Source organism: Solea senegalensis, linkage group LG8, assembly GCF_019176455.1.
Source record: "Solea senegalensis isolate Sse05_10M linkage group LG8, IFAPA_SoseM_1, whole genome shotgun sequence".
Classification (NCBI taxonomy): Eukaryota; Metazoa; Chordata; class Actinopteri; order Pleuronectiformes; family Soleidae; genus Solea; species Solea senegalensis.
The window spans coordinates 10,518,940-10,544,836 of record NC_058028.1 but is presented as its reverse complement, the minus strand read 5'-3'; the positions used below and the strand labels follow the sequence as shown (position 1 = coordinate 10,544,836).

General features: G+C 41.1%; 1 protein-coding gene across 1 annotated transcript in view; it reads left to right on the top strand.

Moving 5' to 3' along the window:
* The window catches only part of ift80 (intraflagellar transport 80 homolog (Chlamydomonas)), a 39,298-nt gene that overhangs the window by 6,800 nt on the left and 6,601 nt on the right, over window positions 1-25,897 (top strand). Inside the window, exons 6-14 of the mRNA XM_044032328.1 lie at window positions 1,436-1,545; window positions 2,562-2,651; window positions 2,744-2,881; window positions 20,587-20,766; window positions 22,333-22,451; window positions 23,186-23,260; window positions 23,835-23,998; window positions 24,085-24,149; window positions 25,698-25,833. Coding sequence (XP_043888263.1) covers window positions 1,436-1,545; window positions 2,562-2,651; window positions 2,744-2,881; window positions 20,587-20,766; window positions 22,333-22,451; window positions 23,186-23,260; window positions 23,835-23,998; window positions 24,085-24,149; window positions 25,698-25,833 — 1,077 coding nt within the window. The remainder of the gene's footprint in view (window positions 1-1,435; window positions 1,546-2,561; window positions 2,652-2,743; window positions 2,882-20,586; window positions 20,767-22,332; window positions 22,452-23,185; window positions 23,261-23,834; window positions 23,999-24,084; window positions 24,150-25,697; window positions 25,834-25,897) is intronic.

Here is a 25,897-nt window from a genome sequence, read left to right as displayed (position 1 = left end):
CTCTTATCGTCTTTGCCAGAGTTGGGTCATGTGACCAGTTGGCATTGGTGAAAAACCACATGCACCTGCAGTGGAGTTAAACGTCAGTCCCGCTTCCCTCCACATGCATATTGTCACAATGTAACTCATGTACAGACAGCTCTCCTCCTGTGAACATCAGCACACATATGTATAATGCATTCTTATAAGACTGTCTCTGTGAGTTGAGCTGTAGTAGGGATGGCAATCGGTATCGGTCAGTATCTGTAAATCGGACAGATAAAAATGTAAAGTCCAGTACAATCCAAATATCTTTTATATTGCATGCATCACTATGTAAATAATAATCTATCAAAAGCATTTTATCTGAGTCATGTTTGGGCTGTTTATTTCTTTTTGGCAGAACAATGTTTGTTCATAGTTGGAGAATTGTGTCTTTGAAATGACAGCACAAATGTGTTGTGAACAGCTTCATAGTTCATAAATGGTCTATAAAATAAATGGCTCTATCGGACTAATATTGGTTTTGGTACATACTCGAGTTTGTGATATCGGTATCGGACACAAAAAAGTGGTATTGTCCCATGCCTAAGCTGCAGTTGTAGCTCAACTACAGCATTCAATTGGACGACTGTTCTTTTCCCAGTTGACAAGCACCAATGGGATGAATTGATTTACTGAATGACGTTTGTTTGCCTTCTCTATGCTAAGTGACGATAAGCTCCCTTTCAGCTTGTTAATATTTGGTGGTCTCTGGTTTAGCTTGCGGCTAGTCCTACCGTCAATTAACTTAAAAATGTACAATTCTTTAAGCTGACAGAGCATAACATATGTTTGCTCATCAGTCCAAATATGGACCAGTCTGAATTTCACCATGTTTTTTATTCACATGTGTGTTATTCCTCTGTGTTGAATCGGGTCCAACTGAAGGTATACATGCAGTAGTAGTTTGATCAAATTTTATTTAGCTCAATTTCAGTCAGACCATTAAAAGCCCAGTTTTTGTTGGACTAATTCATTTTCTTTCGTGTCATGTAAACATACAGTACGTTCCCTAAACAAACCTTTGAAGCTGTTGCAGTAAGCGAGGACCTGCAAAAATGTCCTCACTTTCCCAAAGTGTTTTTACTCCTCAAGGTCTAGTAGCCAAACTTGTCCTCACAAAGCAGGAACACATGTGGGCACACTTAAACTGTAGATGTTAGGCAGGTTTTTTCAGCGGGTGTGCCCTCAATCTAAATGCTGAATCAAGTGGGATCTCTTGAGGGAATATGATACCTTGTGACCGGAAGAATTGGTACTGCTGTGACTTTGAGCTATTGTTTAGCCCAACTCACTCAATTCACATGTGCTCATGAAATTCACATCTAAATAAATATTACATCTCTTTTGCCCTGATCCCACTGCTTTTGACATGCCAATCCTATGTTTACCTATGTCTTTGCATATATTCTAGGGTCTCCTGTGTATTCTGTGGCCTGGGGTCCGGATTCAGACAGAATACTGTATACATCAGGAAAACAGCTAGTCATCAAGCCTCTGCAACCCAGTGCAAAAGTCTTACAGGTATGATCTTATGTATTCTTCTAAGAGGTTTAATATTCAAATAAGTCAAAGTTTTCATCAGGGCTGTTTAACCTGTTAGTTATGTGTAATTAATAATTTTTTTTCAAATGCATTAATTGTGTGTGGGGGGGTTCTTTTTCTTGAATCACTCATTCAGAAAGTGAGATGAATAAGATTAGCTCACAGACAGTGACACATCATTTTGCTGCCTCTCTGTGTCACAGAATCACTGCATCATGTTAGATTTTACATTGTGTTGCCTCCGGGTTATTGCACTTGATGAATGAATCTTAACGTCAAGTTCATAAAGTAACATTATTTTCTTTAATTTAGTTACCAATCGAGATACAGTACACTGGGGACCTCGCACAGCAAACATTTTTTTTGTTTGTTCACATATACATTTGTTTATTACTCTTTTTGAAACTAAATAGTGCCTGGGACCTTAGATAAACAGTGGAGTGTTTAATGTGAGCCTTCTCAACCCTGCTCTCAACACACACAAACTCTCACACATTCAACTTCATCCATTTTCCCTGTGCGCTCCCGAAGAAAAACACGGTGATATGAGTTCCACCTGGGGTAAACCACAGGTAAACCTGGGTTTTTACATTGCCTGGCATGTTTATCCCCTATACAATGGGTGAAAATGGCCTCTTAAATATCCACACGACCCTTGTGCTTTTAGTTATGAGTGTGTGTGTGTGTCTCCCTGGGCATGTAGATAGAGCAAGGGCAATACAGAAAACACAGTAAGTTAAAAGCTATACTATGATACATAATGGAAATTAAGCCCTTAAAGAGGCCAATGTGAAAAATTCATACACTTGTAATGAAGACCCAGAATTAATAAATGCTCCTCATCTTGAACTTATGTTGTTTATTTTTATGTTTACTGTTTTGGACGCGTTAAAATGGGGAATTTGTTTGAGAACTCGCCCTGATAGTGTCATTATGTTGTTCAGATAAATACAGTTGTCCCACTGTCTTTACTCTCTCCCTCTGTCTCTGTCTAGTGGAAGGCTCATGATGGAATTATCCTGAAGGTGGACTGGAATTCAGTCAATGACTTCATTCTCTCAGGTGCTGAAGACTGTAAATATAAGGTGAGCAGTGTTTAAGAGTTACCTTTAGATGTCCAGGTGTGTGTTGTTGCTGTTGTTAGTTTCACTTATGAAAACATGCTGTCTATCAACAGGTATGGGACAGCTTTGGCCGTCTGCTTTACTCCTCATCATCTCACGACTACCCAGTCACCTCTGTGTCCTGGGCTCCAGACGGAGAGGTGTTTGCCATGGGCTCCTTCAACACCCTGCGGCTCTGTGACAAGACTGGAGTAAGTCATGTCATATTCTTTTGTTATTGTGTTATTGGAATTTTGACAATTAGCAGGTGTAGGAACTCAAAACTCAATAAAACAGGGTGCAGCAGGTTAACTGGACAACTTTGTAGCATTATAGAGTTGCTGAACTGACAACTGCCAGACTTGGTTAAGGAATCGGATTGGTTGTGAATTCTTTTATGGTGTAAGTTTGCTTTTTTCACTTCATCAGATACTGAGACATCCCAAACACCAATATTGCTTGGCAATGTCATCCGGGCAATCCATCCAATAATAAAATAAGTGCTCTTGCATTAACAATGCAATTAGTTTTCCTCCTCAGTCTAATACCATTTTCATGCAATACCAAGGACTGTTGAAAGTGTGATGGCAATCACTTAAGTGTACCATAGTGTGACAAGGTAATGGATGTTTTGATTCTGTCAGAGGCTGCACCATGCAATTCCAGTGTTTAGTTTCTCCTCTGTGGTTTAAGTTGTGAGATGATTAAATTGTGCAATTGTAGGTTTACACTATTTTGAAGGTATTTCTTAAAGCCTCACACAAAAAAAACCTGTTTGTGGTTATGGCCTTATAATAAAAGCAAGCAAATATACTCAGTGATACATCACTGCACAACACACGATTGGAGTTTATGTACTTTTCCTATATTGGAATTATTTGTTTTGTGTATTTCCATATGCCTTTATAACATTTTTGAAATGTGGTTAGGCATGTCCTTTCCCTATAATATACAATATCTGTTGTACAAATTCTCCCCTGGGTTTATATGAGGGGTGGGAAACGTCTGGAAATGAAACAAAACAATTCTCTCGACAACAATGACAAATAGTAGTAGCAGTAGCAGTAGTAGTAGTGTGCGTCAGGGTGGTCCCTTTCAGCCATTTGCTTGTCAGATCATGCTCAGGATATCGGTATTACATGTCATCACTGACAATCATCATGATGTGTGTAAAGAATAGAAAAGTGCAGGCAATTGTGTTAAAAAGCATAATTACAGTTGGGAACATCTTAACTGATTGAGTTACAAGACCACATTTTCTTGGATATACTGTTGTTGAGAGACGTAACAAATTTTGCTAACCCTGCCTTTTTTTGGTCACGAGATTACTGTTGAATTTGTTACAAGGGAGAGTTTTTGTCTTCACAAGTGTCATCATCACTGACATCAGTAACATCACCAACAAGGTTGAGTAGCTCTTAGTGCAGGCTTAATGCTACTCTCTGCATTGCTCATCTCTACAATCCATATGAGGCTGCATGTCAGTGGTTCTTATTGCCTGGTGCTTATGGTCCCAGGAGATGCAATGAGTGGAGAAATGAGAGAATAATAAATGGTAATTGTAAGTGTTTTATTATTGCTAAGCTTTAGGCCAGGAACAATATCACCAGCTCCCCTGCTCTGCCCTCATGAAATGTTCAAGTTTCTTCAAGTTTATGTGGAGTTGTAAGTGTATGGCTGTATCAGGCCTGTTGTAGTAAAAACAAACCATTGGGGCTGGGGTTTTCTGTGCTGATCATGCTCCTTTTTGATGGCTTTTTTTCCCTGGAGCTCAAAAACAGGCTGGAGCGAGGTCTGACCTAACACATTATCCCCCAGAGGTTAAGGTGTACGTTTTGGAGAGATTACATTAATGTAATGTGTACTCTATGAACATCCACAGGGTCACTGGGGAAATTCTTTGTCCCCCTTTACCACACTTTTGGTTTTCTGAAACAGGAACTTCAGTAGTGTTTGGGGCAGCTGTCCAAATATAGACATGGGTTGATGAATTCATTAAAGTGTAGACGGTTTCTATCAATTTTCTTTGCATCAGCAATATCTTAAATAAAAATGATTGTGCTAGTGAGACTATCACAGACATATGAATATAATATATGTTTGTTTATTTTTTTAACAAACCAATACACCTTACGCCCCCCACCCCCAATTATGGCTCATTTATGTGGTTAGTTTGTTCCATTGTTTCGTCACTGCACCACATACTTTGCTGTAGTGTGTCTTGGTTAAGGCAGTGTGATGATGATGATGATAATTATGCTGATTATGGCTCTGCCCTGCTCTAACTGGAGGAAGGGTCTGCTTGCCTCTTCCTCTCTAAGCCCCTCAGAGACGGTGTGCACTGTTGCATGGCGTAGAAGGCTTGTTCAAAAAGAGGGAGCAAGGGTGTGTGTGTGTGTGTGTGTGTCTTTCTTTGCACATGCACCCTTTGTCACTGTGTAGTGTACATGTTATATCAGTGTCTGTGCAACTTTACACACAAACACAAAAAGCCATTAACTGCATTGACTAATTAAAAGCATCACCTGTGTCACTGCTGTGGTTCGTTTGCAGCGCAGTAAGGGTTAAGCAGTGCAGAGACTCTTTTCAGTTACAGGCGTGACTAATGGGAAGGAGTTTCATTCTGTATCTGCTACAATGAAACCTTGCACTTTAACGTATTGCTGCTAGCTCAGCAGGATCAGTCTTGCGCATTTAACCCATTCACCTCCCGTCCAGCTTGCACCCCCCCCCCAAAACTTTCTCCTACTCTTTTCCCTTTTCTCCCTCCATGCACGACAGAGAAGATGTAGCATATCCCGCCCCCCATTATCACTGTGGAGGGAAAGGGAATGCACACTCGCATGCAGACCAACACAAAGTTTACATCAACGCAAAAGCACTGGGAAAGAAAGCTAAGCCTTGTAGTTCCACATAGTCACAAACACAGATTGTTTTCTTTTCCATGAAGCGTCAACATTCAGTTATTATTACATATATTATTGTATTATGAATACAAATTACATTATTTTGGATGGAATTCTGTTGAATCGGTTCATGTGCATGAAGTACAGGAGCTTCAACAGGACACAAAGAGGTTCACTGTCCTTTTACAAGATTTGGTAGAGACAATAAGTCAGTGTCTGTCTATGTGCCTGCCCTGCCATAGTATATGCATGTGCCCACATGCCTCTGTGTGTGTGTGTGTGTGTGTGCGTGTGTGCAACTATTGCTGTGCAAATGTGCCTGTGAGACAGCAGTCTATTTACGAGGAGCTGCAGCTGGTGTCTAGCGTCTGGACCCTGTCACGATCCCTGACACTGTCACTGGCTAACAAGTAGGACTCATTGTGCCAAGCGAGCACCCTCTTGCTTCTTTCTCCCCACCCATTCTCTCCCCTTTCCTCCCCCTTCTTTTCCCTGTACTTGTGTTTCTCTTTCCACTCTACACCCATACTCACATATAGCTGCGTGCTGTTACGTTGCTTATTCTCATACTGTATATGGCATATTTTTCTTTTATGGAACTTGTTGGCTTGGATCAGCAATAATGTTTTTAAGTGACAGCTCTGCAAATTTTTTTATTGTTTGAGAAATCTTATTGCTGAAAAAGGCGATAACATTCTACTCTTGTGACAGAATAGACAAACTTTAGGACATAAGAGTTTAAAGAACTGAAACCAAGATTAGAAGTTCTCAAATCAATGAAAAGAGAGCCGTGAGAGATTTAATAAAATGTCAAAACCATATTTCTTTATATGGTGGGGCTTTATGGCCAAAAAGGTTATCAACAACTAGTTGATCAACAATTATCACAATAAATGTCGGATAATTAAAGAAGTTTGTACTGGGGGGGAGGGGGGGATATTTTGCTTCTCTTTCTCCATGTTTTGATACTCATTCAGGCAGGCATTCAGACTAAAAATCAGTCCTGCATTAAAACAACACAGGCCATCACTCTGCGTTGCCAGAAGATGTCACGTTGCGTTGTGGCAAAAGTTGAGCTCAGCTTGAGCTGAATTTGCCTTTGAACTTGCCTCATTCAAATGAATGAGCTGCCTGTATTTCTCATGCAGGGCTAGTGTCATTCTAAACACAGCCTCAGAACCATGCCTCATTTTTATCGAAGCTGGTTATTGCTACTCCTTTCTCTTTTTTGGTCTGTTTTAAATGTTGCCTTATGGAAGATTTGGTAGAATCCAGATCCATGTCACACTCCTGATGAATCAGGTACATCTTCTCTTTGTCACTCTCCTGTCGAGTCTTTAATTTTATGGCTATAATTAACCACTGGCAAGTTGTTTAGAATCATCTGTTTTTATGGTGGCTCCAGGCTAAGTCCTACTTCTTAATGAATTCTTTGCTGTTTTCAATCCAAATGGTAATAACAGCTGTCACCCTCAAAAAGTTCTGGATGATGCATGGTCATAAATTATGCATCTAATTTTTTTTTACTCATAATGGCAGCACTGTTTTCAAGAGCAGGGATTGTTAATGTGTAAAACCACTGTTGTACAGTCGCACAACTGTTGACAATGATGACTATCACTGATTTACTGTTGTATTTCTTTTTTCCTTTTTCCAGGTTCTCATAACATATGGCTAAATTTTAAATCTATTCATAATTTGTCACTTTTTTGCTGTCAGGAATCAAATACACAAGTTTGTTTGCAGAGCATCCATTTTTACATTTTGAAGTGGAAACTAAATTACTTAAACGGAGAAGAACTGCATCCTTTCTGGTACACACAGGCCACTTTAGTACGATTGGGAAGGGGATGGGTGACTTTTTTGTCACTAATACCCCATTGCCAGTGGTCAGAAAAACCTGTGTATTCTCTGTTTTACACTTGTGGGACTATATTTACTCGCCATTCACTCCCAGATTAAATGACTCTAAATGACGAACACACAAACTTCTTCTTCATCTGCTTTCATTTTGCTTTGATGCACCATTTTCAGTGTAACACCGCAACGTGCATTCATTTCTGGCAGTTAGCATAGCCAATAGCAATAATATTTGTAGCGATCCTTGCTTTTTAAAACTTGGAACAGTACTCAATATAGTATTTCATCAATTGAATCATCTAAAACAGTGATTTCCAAAGTGTGGGCAGGTGGGCCGTGAAAGGTCAGTTAATATAAATAAACAAATGTGTTTGTAATTAAGTTTTAATTACTGTAAATATTACTGTTGATTTAAAGAGACCAAAGTAAAATATGCTTAATTTTAACCACTGTGACATTATCACTGAGAGCTATGGCATTGTTTTTCTTCTTGTTTTGTTTCAGGCACATCCGTGACATCACATACACACAGTGGAAACAAAAAAAACACCAGAAAAACCACTGACAACAGTGTGAATTGTCTTTTTCTCCTGGGTTTATAAATAATGGGTAACTTTAGTGTGAAAGAGGCTTAATGCTATCACCCTGAACCTTTAACTGTACAGTATTTTACTGCTATCGCCTGCCTCCTCCCTGTGTCAGGGTGTGCTACTGTTTGCTTATCAGTGCTTTCCTAAGGCCCCTTGTCCCCTTTACCTCTCTTTTTTTGGGATGAGTGTTTTGTGTGTGTGTGTGTGTGTATTCGGTGGGGTGGAGGGGTTTCCCCTCAGGATATACGTAAGCTTTGCTCAGCATTGCTGTAAATTGGTACATGTCCAGCTGGATTGACCACTTCTGCTCTTGCTCTGTTTCTTTTTCTTTCTCCTCCCCTCCGTCTTTAACACACAGCCTCATTTTCTATAGGATCTTTGTCTGTATCCCCATAGCTGCCAGCCATTATTCTCTCTGAGAGTCTATCACTTCTCACTGTCTGTTAGACTGCCGGTCTACTTGTGGTCTTTTTTTTTCATGCTTTTCCTAGCTGTAGATGTTCATGCGATATGACAGGCCACCTTCACCCTAATTGCCAGACTTCATTCTTCCCCATCTTCTCAATGAGTCCCTCCAGCACTCTCCCCCTCTCTATCTTTGTGGAGGATACTGTATACCTGAGCCTGTACCGGCAGTTTGCTGCCAACCACTGGCTGGCCAACATCTGGAAATTGCTGCTGCTGCTGGAGGAGAATAGAACAGCTCAGAGTTCTGGTCCTGATTGCAGACCACTGTTTGTGGAGCATGAAAAGGCAAAAGAAACAACTGTAGATTTATTAGACCGTGAGCCTTTGTCTGCTTTCGTCACACGAGAACAGGGACAGGGAGAGGAAATGAAAAATAAGTCAAAGTAAACTTATTGGCCTAAAGTCTGACAAAGAAAGAGCATGTGCACATCAGAAAAAATGGTGACTGAGTATAAAGTCAGTAAGTCTGAGAGTGTGTGTGTCATAGAGAGAGAGAGAGAGAGAGAGAGAGAGTAGGAGCGAGGGAGCATTGTCAAACAAAGAGAGTCCTGAGTCAGCAGCAGAGCAGTTTTCTCCCCAGGCAACTGGGCAGGGCTACTCCTCTCTCTCTTTCTCTCGCTCTCTCTCTTGCTCTCTTTTCCCACTTGCTTTACCCCTCCCTCCCTTCTTAAAAATCTCTCATTTTGCATGCTATTTCTTGCTCCCTGCATGCTTCCTTTCTGTTTTCAAGCTGTAATAAGGGAGCTCCCGCTGTACACTGGGAAGTAGTAGAAAGAGCACATGTTCCAAAAAAAGGGCAATTTGGATCTGTCTCACCCTTAAAGAACTCTCTCACTCCGCTGTTTTCTTTCTTGCTTTTGTGAGAATATGTTGTATGTATATGTTTTCTTTAACTCATTGTTATTAACACATTGTGATGAGATTACCAGGTCTGTTCAGGCTGAGTTTAGAGTGTGCAGAATGCACATGATGTAGTACTGCGTTTACATATAATGTGTCACCCAAAGAAGCTCATTACTTTCCCAGAATGTGAAGATAATGGTTTCTCCTTTGTGTTCAAGGTCCTTTTGTGCACAACAACCTCAGCTTCTCTGTGTTGCTGAACTTATTCTGGCGCACTCTGTGGAACAGTGTGTATACTACGGTCCCTTTTTCACATGATTGACCCCCTTTTTTGTGCTAGCGTATGTGTGTGTTTGCGTTTGAGTCGGTGCCTGTGTGCATGAAGTGGGTTAGGGTAAAAGGCACTTGTTGACATGGGATTACTTTTACACCTCTCTAGAGTTCGGCTAAAGGCTTGCCTTATTGGAAACCAAAAAGGAGGGGAGCATGAAAAAGTGCAGAGAAAAGAGAGAGGGGTTGGGGGCAGGGTAGTGTGGAACTGTCCAATATATCCTGTAAAGTTGGCCTAGGCAGTGAGGCTTGGAGTATTGGTCTCCATAAACGACGGTGGTTTTCTCTTTCCCTCAAGTCTCTCTCTCACTCTGCTCGTCCCGCTCCCTTTTTTTTCTTTGCTTCACCATCCCTCCATTCATCCCTCCCACCCTTCCCACGCGGCAAGAGTAAGCATGTGACAGCAAGACACTGCTCTGCCAGCCCCTCTGGCAGAGTCATCATTCTTAACGGCACTAAATCACCACCTCTACTAGCTCAGCAAACACGTCACACTCCAGAAAAAAAAGCAGAAAGTGGGATAAAATGGAATAAGGAGTGAAAAGGTGATACTGTGAGATGATGTTGGCGATACCCTAGCAAATACCCTAGCATGTGTGGGACTGTGGTATCGCTTGAAGCCATTCTGCCAACCCAGAGTTCATTTAGAGGTGTTATTGAGGACAAGCGCTGGGCTGAAGGCAATGGACCAAAGTCCAGTAAAGGATGATTAGAAAGGGTTTCATTTTGGATGTGCCTCAGGGTTCCTCCTCCTTTCTCCCAGCTTCCACGTGGATCAGAATGGTGCTATAGGCTTTGATATTTACTGATTTCTGACTGGCTCCTTCATTGAGTGTAATTTGTTAGAAATTTGTGTCTACACAGGGAGCCAAATGTCTTATCATCACATATGCACTTGGCTTAATGTGTTTGTTTGTTTGTTTGCATTGCATTATGGATACCTGTGTTTAATTTAAGCATGGTGGAACCTGTGGTTTTTTTTTTCTCAAATTAGCCAAGGTGACGGATCAATGAAGTTTACAGTAGATTAGTTGTTTTTGGGGTCTGAAAAGAGCTTGTAGAAGTATTTTTTTTACTCCACCTGTGTGAAGACTTGTAGAAGAGTGTGTTACAAGTGTAGAGCGTCCACTGGAAGGTAAAAAGATTTGATGTGTTGTTCCGTTTGCAGCATGTCAAAACATAGACAAATACCCAAATTACCTCTGTGTGTGTTTGCACGTGTGTGTGTATTTGCAAGCCCATGTGTGCATAGTTGGTACTAATAGAATTCTGCTGTCCATTGCACAGCTGTGTCCTGCTGATGAGTCCCAGGAGGCCCCAGCATGTGTCTATGGTTACTATGTTGAGGCTCTAGCATGAAACCATGTGTAGATCATTATTCTCTCTCTCTCTCTCTCTCTCTCTCTCTCTCTCTCTCTCTCTTGCTATCTTCTAGTTTGTGTTGCTCCCCCTCACTCACACTCCCCGCTCTCTTCCTCTCTCTGTTTCCCGTCGTATTGCCTAAGCTCCAACTTGTGCCACTCCACACTCCTCCCAGGCCAAGCCTCTGTATCTCTTTGGTTGAGCCAAGTGGGTATTTCAATACAGAGATTTCATAGCACTCCACTCACTGGCCTATATTTAGAAGTGGGCTTTTATGATTGCTATAGTTATTGTGTGTTATTGCAGAGTCAGTGAATGCAAATGATTTACTGTGCAGCAGGCAGAGAAAACACCATAAGTGCTGCTAAGTTTGCTTATGTGCACTGGATTCTTCTCTAACAGTTGGGTGTATTCAATGTGTTGTGTTGTGAACAAATAATAATAATACAAATAAATTAGATTCCATTTGTATTTCATCCTGAACTCTACTTTGCACATTATTTATGAACACTTACTTTAGGGCTACAATTTGAATTGTGGTTAGGTTATGGTTAGGGTTTGGGATTGACTGGTTTTGGGTAGGGTTAAGCACTTAGCTGTGATGGTTAAGGTTAGGGTAAGGGGCCAGGGAATCCATTATCTCAATTAATCAATGTGTCCTCACTAAGATATAAAAACAAATGTGTGTGTGTGTGTGTGTGTGTTAATTTGGGACTACAGAAGCTTTGAAAGCTGGGTTTTTATTACATGCCTGAGTCATCATTTGGTTTGATAATACTGTATGTAATGTGATACAGGGGGCTGAGCTTTTTTGCAGTGAAATGGATGCTCCCAATTTTCCTCCCTTAAAAGAGAATCTTGATCATTTACCTTTACGACATTTGTGCATTCAGTCCTGTTGATTACACTAATTACCAAGATATGAACGTAAACGTAGCCGTTGCAGTGTAGGCCATAAAATACTGATTGATGCAGTCATGAACAGCTGGCTGTTTAACAAATCTGTGAGTGTGTAGCAACGAACAAACACTCATATACAGGTTGTTTGGTTCACCTATAGAAAAGTTGTGGTGGTAGACGCATATTCTGAAACAGAGCTGTTGTCACACATACTGACCAATCCTGGACATAGGCTTGGCTTCTCCCTATTCATAAAGTCAACCCCATCCCCCTTGAAGGAGGTCACTGCAAGCTAGTTTACAAGGTCTCCAAATCTTCTGAGAGACTGATGAAGTCTCATCTGAAAAAAAACGACTCCTCCTGTTCTCAAAACAAATGCCTTTCCTTTTAGTTTCACTTTTGTTTGGCTTGTGTTGTGGACACTAGATTTGTGGCAGCATCTTTTTACATATACACTCAGTGTCTGTCTGTTTATGGTGAGATATGTGCCTGTATATGGCTAATGTCCATTACACTCAAACATGTGTGTTGTGTTTTTATTATGTGCAGGGAGTTACGCACTGTACCTGCACTGCCAGGTCCTGTGCTGCACACAGGCAAACTGAAGCCAGCTGGCTTTGCAGAGAGTCTGCCATCTGTTCTGATTTATGTAAGACTGTTAACCCTGGACTAGGTTGGCCCCCACTAGCACAGTGACAAACTAACGAGAAAGTAGTGTACAAGTTTAGCCACTGGTTTAGGGACTTTTGTGGCAATGTATGTTATATTTTACCACATTTATAACAGTCAAAGGTAGATTTTCAAAAGGAGGAATGAACAATATAAAAAAATATATATAATTTCAACACTTGGCTGGATGGCATGGCACAATATCACCTTTCACATCCAATATCAATATCACATTCTGTAGTATAACCCAGTACAGATATTGGTCTGTAACCCCTTTTGAAACTGTTGAACACATTTTAGATGATGCATTTACCACCTAGCTATTACCATCAATTTAGAAATAATGTAAATATTTTAAAGTTTTCCTTACCAAAATTGGTTTGTTGCGCATGGTTGTTTTGTTTTGATCTTCTTTACGCTTGAAATAATGCCACACTGTTGACATGATGACTGCAGCGTGAAGCAGCGGGATGAGCACAGATGTACAGCTCTCAGTCATGTTCTGAGTCATATGATAAACGTCTGTCTTCATGTCGCCTGTGCTTATTAAAGTATTTACAGGTTGTATCCGATATAGGACTGATACTGAGTGTGTGATCATAGTGGCACATCCCTAAAGCTGTGTCTGAAAGATTTATCAAAACACGCTTTACCATTTTAAAATAAAACAAATTAATACAGTACACATCACCATACAGTCAGTACGTTTACATGCACAGTTTAATCGAGCTGCGGCCGTAGTCCGACTGAGTCAGGCAATCGGACAACTTGCCGAATACGACATAAGATACACCATAAGATAGTGAGTATTGAATCTGTTTTCTGTTGACCTTTTTGTCATGGAAAAATAAATGCCGAATTGGATGGTAAGATGGATCGTGCTGTGGTTCTGTATGTTTCGTACCAGCTGCATGTTAATCGTAATACAAATTAGATGTATTTTTGGTGAATGTGCAGAATGCGAAGTCAGACTTCAGTCCGACTTCAGTCCGACTAAGCATATACATGCAGGAGTAATCGGACTATGAATCGCATTATCCAGATATGTTAGTCTGACTAAGACTAGCTTGTAGTTAATGATTACGTGACATTAAGAAAATCTAATTATTGTCTTAGTCTGACTAAAACTGGACTTTTAACATGCGTGTAAATACACTATTGTTGATAGGATCTGGCATGTTGAGCACATTTTATTCTGTTTTGGTCATCAATACACACTTTCATTAAACACAATGATGACACAACATCTGGACAAACAATATATATACAGTAGAATATGTATATGCATCAAATACTATTGTATATATTACCTACATATCATGTGATATTATGTAACATCATGTACAATTTCATGCAACCTATACATGACAGTCACATCCAAACATTTGAAAGAAGGGGAGTTTTAAGGGCGATTTACATGCAATGCCTCCATGTATCACTGAGATGAAAATATCTCAGCTTTTGGAATACAGCAAGCATTGGGTTTTTTGACACTGGAGCCAAAGAAGTGGGTCAAACTGGTGACCCTGAAATAAACTCTGAACCTCCATTATCCAGACAAAGTTCCAGAACCAGTTGGTGAAAAAGGGGATGCACACAGACGCAGGTTTTTTCCACACATGGGTGCTACATGTTGACAGCCCCTAACACAGCTACAGATCACTGTTAGTTTTAGTCCAATGTGACTGTACAATACAGTATGCATTTAGTATTATACACCGTCAAGGAATCACATACATTACTCTTTTCCTTCATAATTTTGTACCTAGCTACATAAAATGCACTTTTATTAGAGGCACAGACTCGGGTTAACCCATCAGCAGTCAGCAGCACTAATGAAAGTTGCAAGTTTTTCCGAGATGCTTGCCTCAGTGTGACAAGAGTGTCAGAGATGAGGGGCTAGATAAGCACAGAAAGTCTGGAAATCCCATGCCCCCCTTCTGATTAGTCAGTTGTTGACTTGCATTAGTGCTGGGGGGGAGCAGAGAGCGGTCAGGGCAGACATATTTAATGTTTGTGAAGTAATGGGGCTGAATCAGCAGATAGCTCCACTGGGAGCCATTAGTCCAGACATGTGTCATTAACCCTTTCCTTGGCCCGAGCTCCACCCCTGCCAACCCCCACTCCCCTCAGCTGAGGTCTTGAAGACCAGAGCACTGTTTCAGGTAGTGCATATAAGAAGAGGGGGATGGGGTAAGTCAGTGACACATACACACACTTTAATTTTCCCCTTTGACTTTGTTTGTAATATTTTCCCTGCTCCCCTTTCGGTCATTGGGCTTCTCCCTTTTTTTGTGCTTAGTTTCGAGATTATCTTTGCTTGCTTTAAGCATTGTTTCAGGCAGTTTACACCAGGCAAGTCTTCCTTATAACCTTCTCCACAGCATGTTAATATAAGATGAAAGAGTTAAATGTGTGCTCCACAACACATCTATATTTTATGTATTAAGTACACACATCCTCATCACAATAAAAAGATATACAGCAGGTCATCTTTGGGTCTGCTTCATCATTAAATGCAGATGAAGCCACTAAAAAAACATGTTTTTGACGTCACAGAGGGAAGAAATGAATTTGTTCACCCTGGTCTTATGTTCCCGCTGATACCGGTCGTAGCTGAAACTCATACAAACCTGCGTGCATTTGACCAGTGAGTGAATGCTGATTCAGGACATTCCCTCTGATGAAAAACCTGTTAAAACCCAGGATTAAAAAATTTTTTTGACCCCAAGGAAAGGGCTATAATAGTGCAAGTATGAAATAGTGATGGCTTAATACCACTTTCACCTTGAACTTTTACCGTTGCAGTCCGATACAGTCTTTTACCTTTATTAACAACTTAGCTGTTAATAAAAACCACAAGTTTTCTCCCACTTTCCACCCAGCTCTTTACATCATGTTTAATGTTTACAGAGCATGTCCAGCTTAACTTTCTTTTTTCTGATGTCCTGTGATTGTGTGTGCACGGCCTCCATTTGTAGCTACTGCAATAATTTGCTTGTGACAACAGCAGAAATAATACATATATACATATGTATATATATATATATATGTGTGTGTGTGTGTATACAGTATATATATCTCAAAGTTTAGATGGCTTTTTTTACGTAACCTTTTTCACAGGCCTCCCCGTGTTGGCTGAGGCTGCAGGGCAGCAATAGAGAGAAGGGGCAGGCCCATAACACCTGCCAGTCTTAATGGTAAACATATGTCGAGAAATGCAGAGAGAGTGGGGAGGAGGGAAAAGGGCGAGCATGCTTCTTACAGAGGCTGTGTTCTCACAGATTGGATGAGTTTTGAGTGCTTGCATGCATACATAAAGTATACAGAGAGTGTGTGTGTGTGGGTGGAAATATATTGTTGTGTGCAGACATGTTTGTGTGTCTTGCGTGTTGGGCCTATAGTTTGATGCATTCTCTTACTGCAAACCAGCCTGTAGGTCATCACTTATGAACCAGATGGAAGAACAACATTCTCTCTGCTGAAAGCATCTACTGAAGATGCTCCACCTCTAATCACATATCAGTGATTGTAGCTTTCTGCTAAGTGAAGATGTCATCGGGTGGTAATCAGCTTTCACTGGGGGATCACTGCTTTTACTGCTGCCTCCCCCAGCCTGCATGTCCCCCATCTTCCTCTCCCTTGCTGCAACGTTCAGGCCTGTAAGTATCCTCCATAATGACTGCAAGGGGAAACCCCTACAGCCCACCTCCACTGGGAACAGCTACCCCTAAAGCCTGTTCCAGACCTGCATTGATGGACCAGGTCATGGTACATTATGGCCTTTCTCTCTGAGGCTTCTTCACGTCTTCCCATGACACTGTCAGTTCTATGCCACCTTAGTCCAGATGACAATGTCAGGCCTCAGGGATGTTTGGAGGACCTGGGGAAAGACAAGTTTCCTCCCCAGATCCACCCTTGTCTCCCATGACTGTGCCTCCTGCAGACCTTCCAGCTTCTTTGAGGAAGATGGTTTCTCACCCTCCCTGATGAACTGTATAGATGCAGTTGAGTCTCATGGGTCTGTTGTTTTTTCTGTCTTTCCCACTCCAAGATGTCTGCCAGCGCTGTGGGGATCTTATCACGCCACCTGTATCTTCCCTGGCTGAATGCAATCTTGCATCCTGCCAGGATGTGTGCCATTGTTCCTCTCTCCCCGCACAACTTGCACAGTGGGACCTCCCTCAGCCCCCACCTGTGCAGGTTTGATGCAATTGGGAGAGTGTTGTACACTGACCCGAGCCATTCACTCTGTTGTAAGTTGATGTACCATCAAAATAATCATGGAGACACAATTTTATGATAGAAATCCTACACTGTGTCACTTTAACTGATGTTGTAAATAAAGTATGAATTAGGCATATTTTCCCTATTGACTTCCATTTAAACAAACTTTGTGTTGCAGCCAGCAGAGCCACCCCTGTTGGCTATTCTCAATCTAAAACTACATCCACTTTTTACATATGGTCCTCTGCCACAAGAACATCTGTCTGCATCGCAATGTGTACATAAAGTCAAGGCCATGCACTGCTTCTATGTGTATATGTTCTCTGTGTATGCTCACTGTAATTTTCAGGGTCCACCTATCTCCCCCTCAGCTCAGCATCTCCTTCCAGCCTTGTTCAGTTAACCCCCCTTTTGGCTGCAATAAAACCAGTTGCCAAATCTACCACCACTTTCTGATTCATCTCACCCAGTTGCTCTTCCCTTCTCTTCTAACCACAACCTCATCCCTACCACCTCTTTCTCACCTCACTCACATTGGAATTGTTTTTGTCTGAAATTTAAAAAGAAATCCCTATTTCCATATCACCTATCATGCTTAGACACATGCTGGGAATTACAATGAAAAAAGACAGAGACTTTGCTGCCCCTCAGTTCAGATGTTTCTTAATAGATGCTTCACACCCAATGCATGTGTGGCTTTGGATACAATTGTTACCTTATAATTATATGTTTTCCATGCAAAGTCAGAATAAATTATTATGATTATGAGCTTATAACTAACCTAACCAGCACCTTCAAAATGGTGGATGTAAAACACAATTTGGTTGTGAAAATGTTTTAGTTTAGTCTTTCTATATCTGCCATAGTGCTGACCATTCGTCTTTAATACTCCCTACTGTACATCCCGGAGAGTTTTTCTCCTGATCTGGTTCTTATTGTACACCCAGCCACATGAAAATCTGAATCCGTCACCTGTAAGGAGAGAGGGAATAAATGAAAGAAAGGTGAATTAAAGAGGAAAGAAGATTATGTTTCTAAATACTGTGTGGAAAAAGGTTGTCAGGACCCAGGTTTCTCCTCTGCTGCACCCCTATAGTCATTCACCCTCTCTCTCTCTCTCTCTCTCTCTCTCTCTCTCTCTCTCTCTCTCTCTCTCTCTCTCTCTCTCTCCCTCTCTCTCGCCTTCTCACACATGCACACACACACACACACACACACCGTGTCCCATAGTCAGACACTGGCTGACAATTCTGACATGCCAGAGGATTCTCACCTCTTTTACACACACACACCCTCACATTAGTCAGTGGACACTGACGAGAGAAATATGAATGTGTGACTTCATGTGTTGTTTTCTCATTTTCATCAATTTTCACTTTCATTTTATCTCTGCTTTCTGGCTAACTTAACAAACTGCACACAGATGGGTGTGCACAGAAAACGGTGCAAGGACAGACCCCCTTCTCCCACACACACACACACACACTTGCCGGCTGGCTCTAGAAGTCAAATGGCTCAATGTGTTAAAAGCATTAGGTAAGCATGGATCCAGCAGTGTTCGTCAAGCTGATATCATATGTCCTGCTTCATCACAGTCTGCTGTATACATTTACCTGCATCACCGACCCTCCATCTATTCATCCCTCCCTCTTCCATCTCTCCTCTTTTCTTTTACGCAAGGGAGCTTCAACACGGAGCGAGCCATCTCAAGACGTTAGCCAAAAAATAGATGCAAATTCTCATTGTTTTAAATGTTGACCTGCGTTGCTTAGCTGTGGAGCACTTTTTTCTGTTTAGGTTTGAAGAAAAGAAAAAAAAATCAGTATGTTTATATTAAGTAAGACAAATTTCTGTTATTCCTCTTACAGAACTTTCAAGTAAGGGACGCTTGGCTTTGCAGAAAGTAATGGGGAAAAGGAGGGAAAATAAGTTAAACAGCAATTAATTTGACTTAACAAACTATCCCTTGTTCAAATGACTGCAGGTCTTTTTTTCCCACAACTATTTTGGTCCTGATATGACATTAACTGCTGGGAGGGTGCTGACCAAAACCAGCTGAGTGGTGTGTGTATTAGGCCGACAGACGGACCAGGAGAGGGAGCGAGATCAAAGCAGTGGACCTGTAACCTGTAGCCTGCCGACTGTTACCTCTAGCCCTGTCAAAAGGACCGGAGAGGAAATAGCGCCACACCTCACATCCCGCAGCTGCATGGATATGAGGCAGCGAACACACTGAGGCCTTTTCTCCGAGCTTCACCACAGCACTTGGCCTGTTGTACCACACTTGTCTCTCCATCGCAGGCAGCGTAGGCTAACATTAGCAGTTTTCGCCCTTCATAAGCATTTTACAGTCTGAATGGGGGTATTTGTGTGGTAAACCCCCCTCCCCAGCACAGAAACCACCTAGCCTAGCTCAGATCCATCAGCTAGCCACTTGCACCCTGGGCAAGATGGAGGTCAAGGAGGGCCAGGTGGAGCATGAGGAAGTTTGAAGATCATAATGGAAGATGACGTGTTAGAATATCAGCACAAGTTACAATATAACTGAAAGATGTTAAGTGAAACTTGTTGTTTTTCCCAATCTTGCTACCTTTTGACCTCATGGGTAGATGTCGACCAATTAATAAGCCAGTTTTTAATAATTCACATCATCCAATTTTTTTTTTTTTTTTTAAATGATTGGCTGATGATTAATTACATTAAAGTGCATATGTAATATTAAGTTTATACATTATTTCTACTTAAAATGTATAGGAGTAGACAATGCAGTGCAGACACTAAATGCAGAGAGTGTGGCAAGTTAATAAGTGTTGTGTGTGACATTTATTATTATAAAACTATTTTATCAGCTGGAGGAAAGCAAAATAACATATTCAAACAAATTGGCCCCAAATAAATCATATGTCGACCTCAACTTTAGAGGGATCATTCTAGCAAATAGTAAATCGGGAAGCATTTATCTGATGGTGGATCCAGACAGTTTTAACTAGTCTGCATTGAGTAAAAGCAGAAAAATGTATCTGTGCTGTGATAGTTGACAGAATGCCTTTGGGACAGGACTGTAGAAAGACAGTGTTAAGAGAAGAAAGATGTGCTGGAAACAGATCAAAACATGAGTGCAGTTATACCGAGAAAAAATTGATAATTAATGGAAAGATGGGAAAGGTGGCGTATTAGATACTGATAGTTCCCAACACTGATGATGAGAGTGGAATAGTTTGGCTGACACAGCACAGTAGACAAGGGGAAAAATCCTTTGTCTGTCTCTCTCTGTCTCTGTATATTCTCCCCTCCCTCTCTTTACCTCTTCAAAACCTTTTCTTATAAAACGAAGGCAGAGATCTTGTTAATCAGCTTTTGGCTTTAATTTGGGGGCTCATGTATAACACACCCCCACCCGCCAACCCCCGTACCCCTGCCCCCTGTGTATGTAACAGATGAGGATAACAGAGTGTATAGTTTACGAGCATGAGTGCTGGACTTGGCAAGACTGAGCCTTCAATGTCTCACAGTTCTTACAGGTCGTCACAGCTCAATGACTGACTGACTGACTGACTGGGCCCCTGTCTTTCTAGTAGAGTTTACATTATCCGCACAGACACACATATACACACTCTCATATACTCTCACCCCCTCTCTTGTTTCTAAGCCTCTTGTTGTTTCTATAGTCCCTCAGCTGCCTCCCCAGGTAATTGTTTAAGATTGTAGATAACTGTCTGTAGCCATTAACCATATTGTTTCTCTCTCTCCCCCTTCATCCAGTGGTCCTATGCCTTGGAGAAGCCCAACACAGGCAGTGTGTTCACCATTTCCTGGTCTGCAGATGGCACTCAACTGGCTGGGGCCTGTGGCAATGGGCATGTCATCTTTGCCCATGTGGTGGAGCAGCACTGGGAGTGGAAGAACTTTGTGGTCACTCTTACAAAGAGGCGAACCATGCAGGTAGATGGACACACGTACACTTAATTTGTGAGGATGTCCATTGTCATTTGTCCATATTCAACCTCAACTATCACAAATTAAAGCCCTTGCCCTAATGGATATTATTCATATGCCCTTTCTTTTCTAAAACCCTTAATTAATTTTTTTTTTTAAACCCTGCTCAATTGTGTTGACTGAACAAAAGGTGGTGGTGAAAAATTCAGGAATTCCCTGCCTCTCTCCATGCATACAGAACAGGGAGACAGACAGAAGTGCTTTCTTGATCCCAAAATTGAGAAATGTTTGTGGTACATATAAGTGGAAAACACTGCAGCTGCACATCAAATAGGAAGACTATGTACAAAATGTATTTATTTTCATTTAAAACAAACAGGATTACTAAAGTATTTCTCTAAAGTATGACTCCCCGCTTTTAAAGCCATGCCCACCAACAAATGGCACAGTTAAAGTACATGTTCGAAGAATATTGGTGGACTGGATGCTTGTGTTGCTTCCTGGTCTGTGAAAGGAGTGAAGTCTGACATGTTAAAGAAAAAAACAAACATTGACAGAGCTTTGCTAAGACTGTGTTACCACAGATTTGACGGAATCATTGCAATGGATGCCATAGGAAGACTGTAAAGAGATGAGTGAGAATGTAGAGAAGCGAACGCCTCCCAGACCTTGGCTCGTTGTATAGTCGGAGCCTATAGTAGTGTGCCACTGTGCAGCTCTGCAATGACAATGACCAGCCTGTCTAGCTGCTGCCCATGTTCTACTATTCTCTACTGTATACACTTGCGCTAACCACAAGGTAGTGTTTAAATGCGGTTAACACACCCTAATGTACACACACACACACACACACACTCTTGTATACTTTCAGACAGGGTCACACACACCTACAGAAACAAGGTCATGCACATGCATGTGAGCTAAAACATGTGCACTCATTTGTCATAGACATCTTTACCAAGTGCAGTTTGTGTAAACCAAACAAAGTTCGGATCATCATCCATTTATTTTCAGCCTCGCAGGCGCTTTTCTGTCTCCCTCCTCCCCCTCTGCTCCTCACAGTCCGTTTTAAACGTGCACATCTGCCAGTGGTTTGTGAATCAGCCAGCTAAATTTACCACCTTGCGGTCAAATGTTTTTTATTCCTGGTTGTGTTGCACGTAAATTTGGCTTGCTGGAGGGAGCAAAGAAGGAAGATTTGTAAAGCTGTAAAAATAGCCCCACCTTTCACCTGGCGCTGGATAAGGGCCTTTCATTCAAACGCAGAAAGAGCTGGAAGGAAGTATTTATCTATGCAGGTGAAAAAAAATCAGTAAAAAAAGTCTTTCTCTGACCACATTGGCCCTATGTATACTTGGACATACTGTAGACTGTTTCCTGTGTATACTGTATTAAGAATAAATACACTCCCAGCAGTATTCGCACTACGAGACTGTGTTCAAGTGGAGCCAGCGTCTCTCCTTTTGTTGCCTGCATCTTTAAATGTAAGGTGTTTGCTCAGAACTGTAAAGTTGATTCCTGCTGAGAATGTTAAGCCCTTTGTTTTAACTCGCATCTTTTTTCCCCCACCAGGTGAGGAATGTGACCAACGATGCGGTGGACATATTAGAGTTTAGAGATCGAGTCATCAAAGCTTCATTGGCATATGGTCACCTGGTCGTTGCCACTTCCCTCCAGTGCTATGTTTACAAGTCAGTAGGCCAAACCTTCTCTGTTCTTTCTTTTCCTCTGTTCACACAGGCATGAAGTGTCTTATTTAATGATTTCACAATTGTTCTCGTTAGGGTTTTGTGCAACCAATGTTTTTTTTTATTTATAGAACAGGTACTCCCAACTGTAATATAACAAAATTCATTGCAACTATGTAGAAAAGTAGCCATATTTTAGTCTCAAATGTTTGGCAAACAAATGAAAGAAAAACACACGCCAATTAAACTGCTTTACATATTTTAAGCAACTGACCTGTTAACAGCACATGTGCGCTGATGCATTAGCAGGTATCTATGACCAGCCATTTCAATTTCATAATACTAATATTGTGAAACAAATATTCTGCTCTCATAAAAAAGAAATGCAGTAAGTGTTTTTATTTTACATCTTTACAGTCTGTGCAACATTTAGTTGTTTAGTATTTCATTTTCCGATATCCAATTCAGTGACTGTGACCAGTATCAGAATAAAACCAACACTGGGTTGTATCAGCTCAGCCCTCATTTCTAATAAGGCTAATGTAACTGAATTAAATAATTGTAATAAAAGTCATTAATGTCAAACCAATATACTTGCCTGACTTTTTAAAAATCCATTCATATTTTTTTTACCCCAATCTTTGTTCTTTTGGTTGTAGTCACCCAGTAGCACTTATAATCGTAATCCTATTAAATGAGTGTCTTGTCACTAATTTGTATTTGTTTATTTGTGGCAGCTCAAGAAACTGGAACACTCCACTCATCTTTGAGCTGAAGGAGGGAACCGTGAGCCTCATCCAGCAAGCAGAGAAGTGAGTCTCTTTTCCAGGAGCAGTGCAACGAGAGAGAGTATGAGAATGGTCTGTCATATCATCTGTCAGCTTCTCTAATGCTTCATTACTGTGCACTGACCACTCACCAAGTAGCCAACACACACACACACACACACACACACACAGACACACACACACACACACACGCAGGCACTGTGCTGTAGCTCAGCTTGCCCTTCACTGTCATACAATAAGGCTGAGAGTGAAATCACTGAGGGTAATTAGATTGTTATAGAGAAGCTCTTGTGTAATACTCCAGTGCTGAATCTCAGCATAGAGCTAAATAGATTAGTGACCATCGTGTGATCACAATTGAGTCCTTCTGAGTAAGTTAAAGCTGTTTATGAGCATGTTTAAATTATCAGCTCGTGTCAGTACATTAAGCATTAAAGTCTCTTCAACCTTTAAGATTTCATCCATTGCATTTCTCTCTTTTCCCCCTTTTCCTCACTCCGCACACAATTGTACTCCCCCACATTTCATATGATATACTGTATATGCAATGCACTTACCCAGCTATCATCCACTGCATCGTCATGTCTCCCCCACCCAGACACTTTCTTCTTGTGGATGGAGCAGGGTTGTATATGTTTTCCTATGAGGGTCAACTGATATCGTCCCCCAAGTTCCCTGGCATGAGAGCTGACATCCTGAACGCCCAGGGTGTCTCGCTCAGTAACGACACCATTGCCATCCGGGATAAGCGAGATGAAAAAGGTGAGGGAACCTCTGTCACTATGAAACGTTATAAATAGGATGAACTGTCACTGTGCCTCTACTACAGTCTCTTTTCTTCTCAACAGTCATCCTTCTCTTTGATGCCTTGACTGGGAAAGCCCTTAGTGACGGGAAGCCCTTGACCCACAAGGTGACTAATCCTTTTGCATTATTTAAAAACTAATAATGTAAATGTTCCTTTTAATTGACCCTTTGCTAAGACCTGCCCCACAATGCAGATTTAGGAGGGGCTCTTACAGAACAAACAGAATTTTGTCTGCTTCAAGGTGATTGGCAGGGAAACCTGAGGATCTAATCTAACCATTATACATTATATCAGCCTTTTTAATGATATATTTATATATCATTAAATTATATTTGCTTTTTAATGATTTAGATAGTTAACAGAGACCTACCCAGTGTTACAGCAACAATGTTGCTCCTTAATCTCATCCTATGTTGATTCTGTTGCTGAGATACTGTAGACACTTTTGTCCACTTCTTCCTGAGATTGTGTTTTCATTTTTCGAAAAAATATTTCTCCAGGACGTGCAGTTAGTCACAGGTGGAGCCCCATGTTGGCTCTGAAAGAGCAACAGTAACTACGGGCAGTGGGACTTATCAAAGGGTCATGTGTGTCCTTCTTTTAACAATAGCATGTATGTTCTAATGACATAAACACAATCTCTTATTTGTCATAAACAAAATTGTCATTACAAATGTCCCACACACTGTTACCAACTGTCACTGTTGTCACAACAAAAACATATTTTCTTATTTGCCTGATTAGACTTCAGGGCTGTGTGAGTATTTACAGATTGCTAGATTGTCACTATACCTGTGAGGGTGAGACACCATCCAAAATATATCATTATTACATTAAGGTTTTCAATTAGATTTGCTGGTCTGGATTGTGAGAAAAATGCAAAGTTGGACAGTGAAAATAAATTTTCTGTCATTGCAAATACAGTAGATGATGGTAACCTGTTGTACAATGTATGGTTCTCTCAGTGCCGTCAGTAGAGTTTGACACACACTTGTCATCAGTGTGGTTTTGTTAAATTGAACTCCATTTCAAATGAATGTACTAATTTACTTCACTTCTACTTGTGTTCCACCACTCATGCAAATTTAATTTCAGCATATTGCTCTTGAAAAACTGACTAAGTTAGCTAACAACATATTAAGTTGGAAGTTAAATTAAAAAAAGAGCTGAATCAGGAGATGAATCAATCTTCCCAAGGCTTTTTTTATATAGAAATTGTGCTAAAAATATACTATGGGAAGAGACAATAAAGATGCACAAAGAGAATGGGGGAAGGGCTTTAAGGTCAAACTTAGAGGGAAAGAGACAAAAAGAAGGAAAGAATTAGAAGAGAAGGGAAAAAAGTAGGGGTAGCTGTAGTTACTGTTTGTCAGCATGACTTTGTCTGCCAGTACTCCACAGCTCCAAGACGCTGCAGCAAGGCCAACTGGCTCTGACACACACACACACATACACACACACATACACATACACACTCTTGGCAGAAGGCTGTTGGGTCACGGTACAAACCACTCTCCTCCTTTTCCTTTCTTTTTCTGATCCTTTGTCCTCCTTCCATCATTCACTCCACTTTTCCCTCTTACCTTTGTGTGTGCATGTCTGTGACTATGTGTCTGTGTGTGTGTGTGTGTGTGTGTTCATATATATTTATAGTTGGAGGTGGTGGAGATAGCTCTGGACCAGTGTGGCCCATCCACAGAACGGAAGATTGCCCTTATAGACAAGAACCGTGACCTTTACTTAACCTCTGTGCGTCATCTTGGGCGAGAACCCAAAATCTGCAAAATTGGTGAGAGACGGGAAGGAGGGAACTCACTTCACATGAAGTGTAGTTACTCTCTTTCTGTATTCAT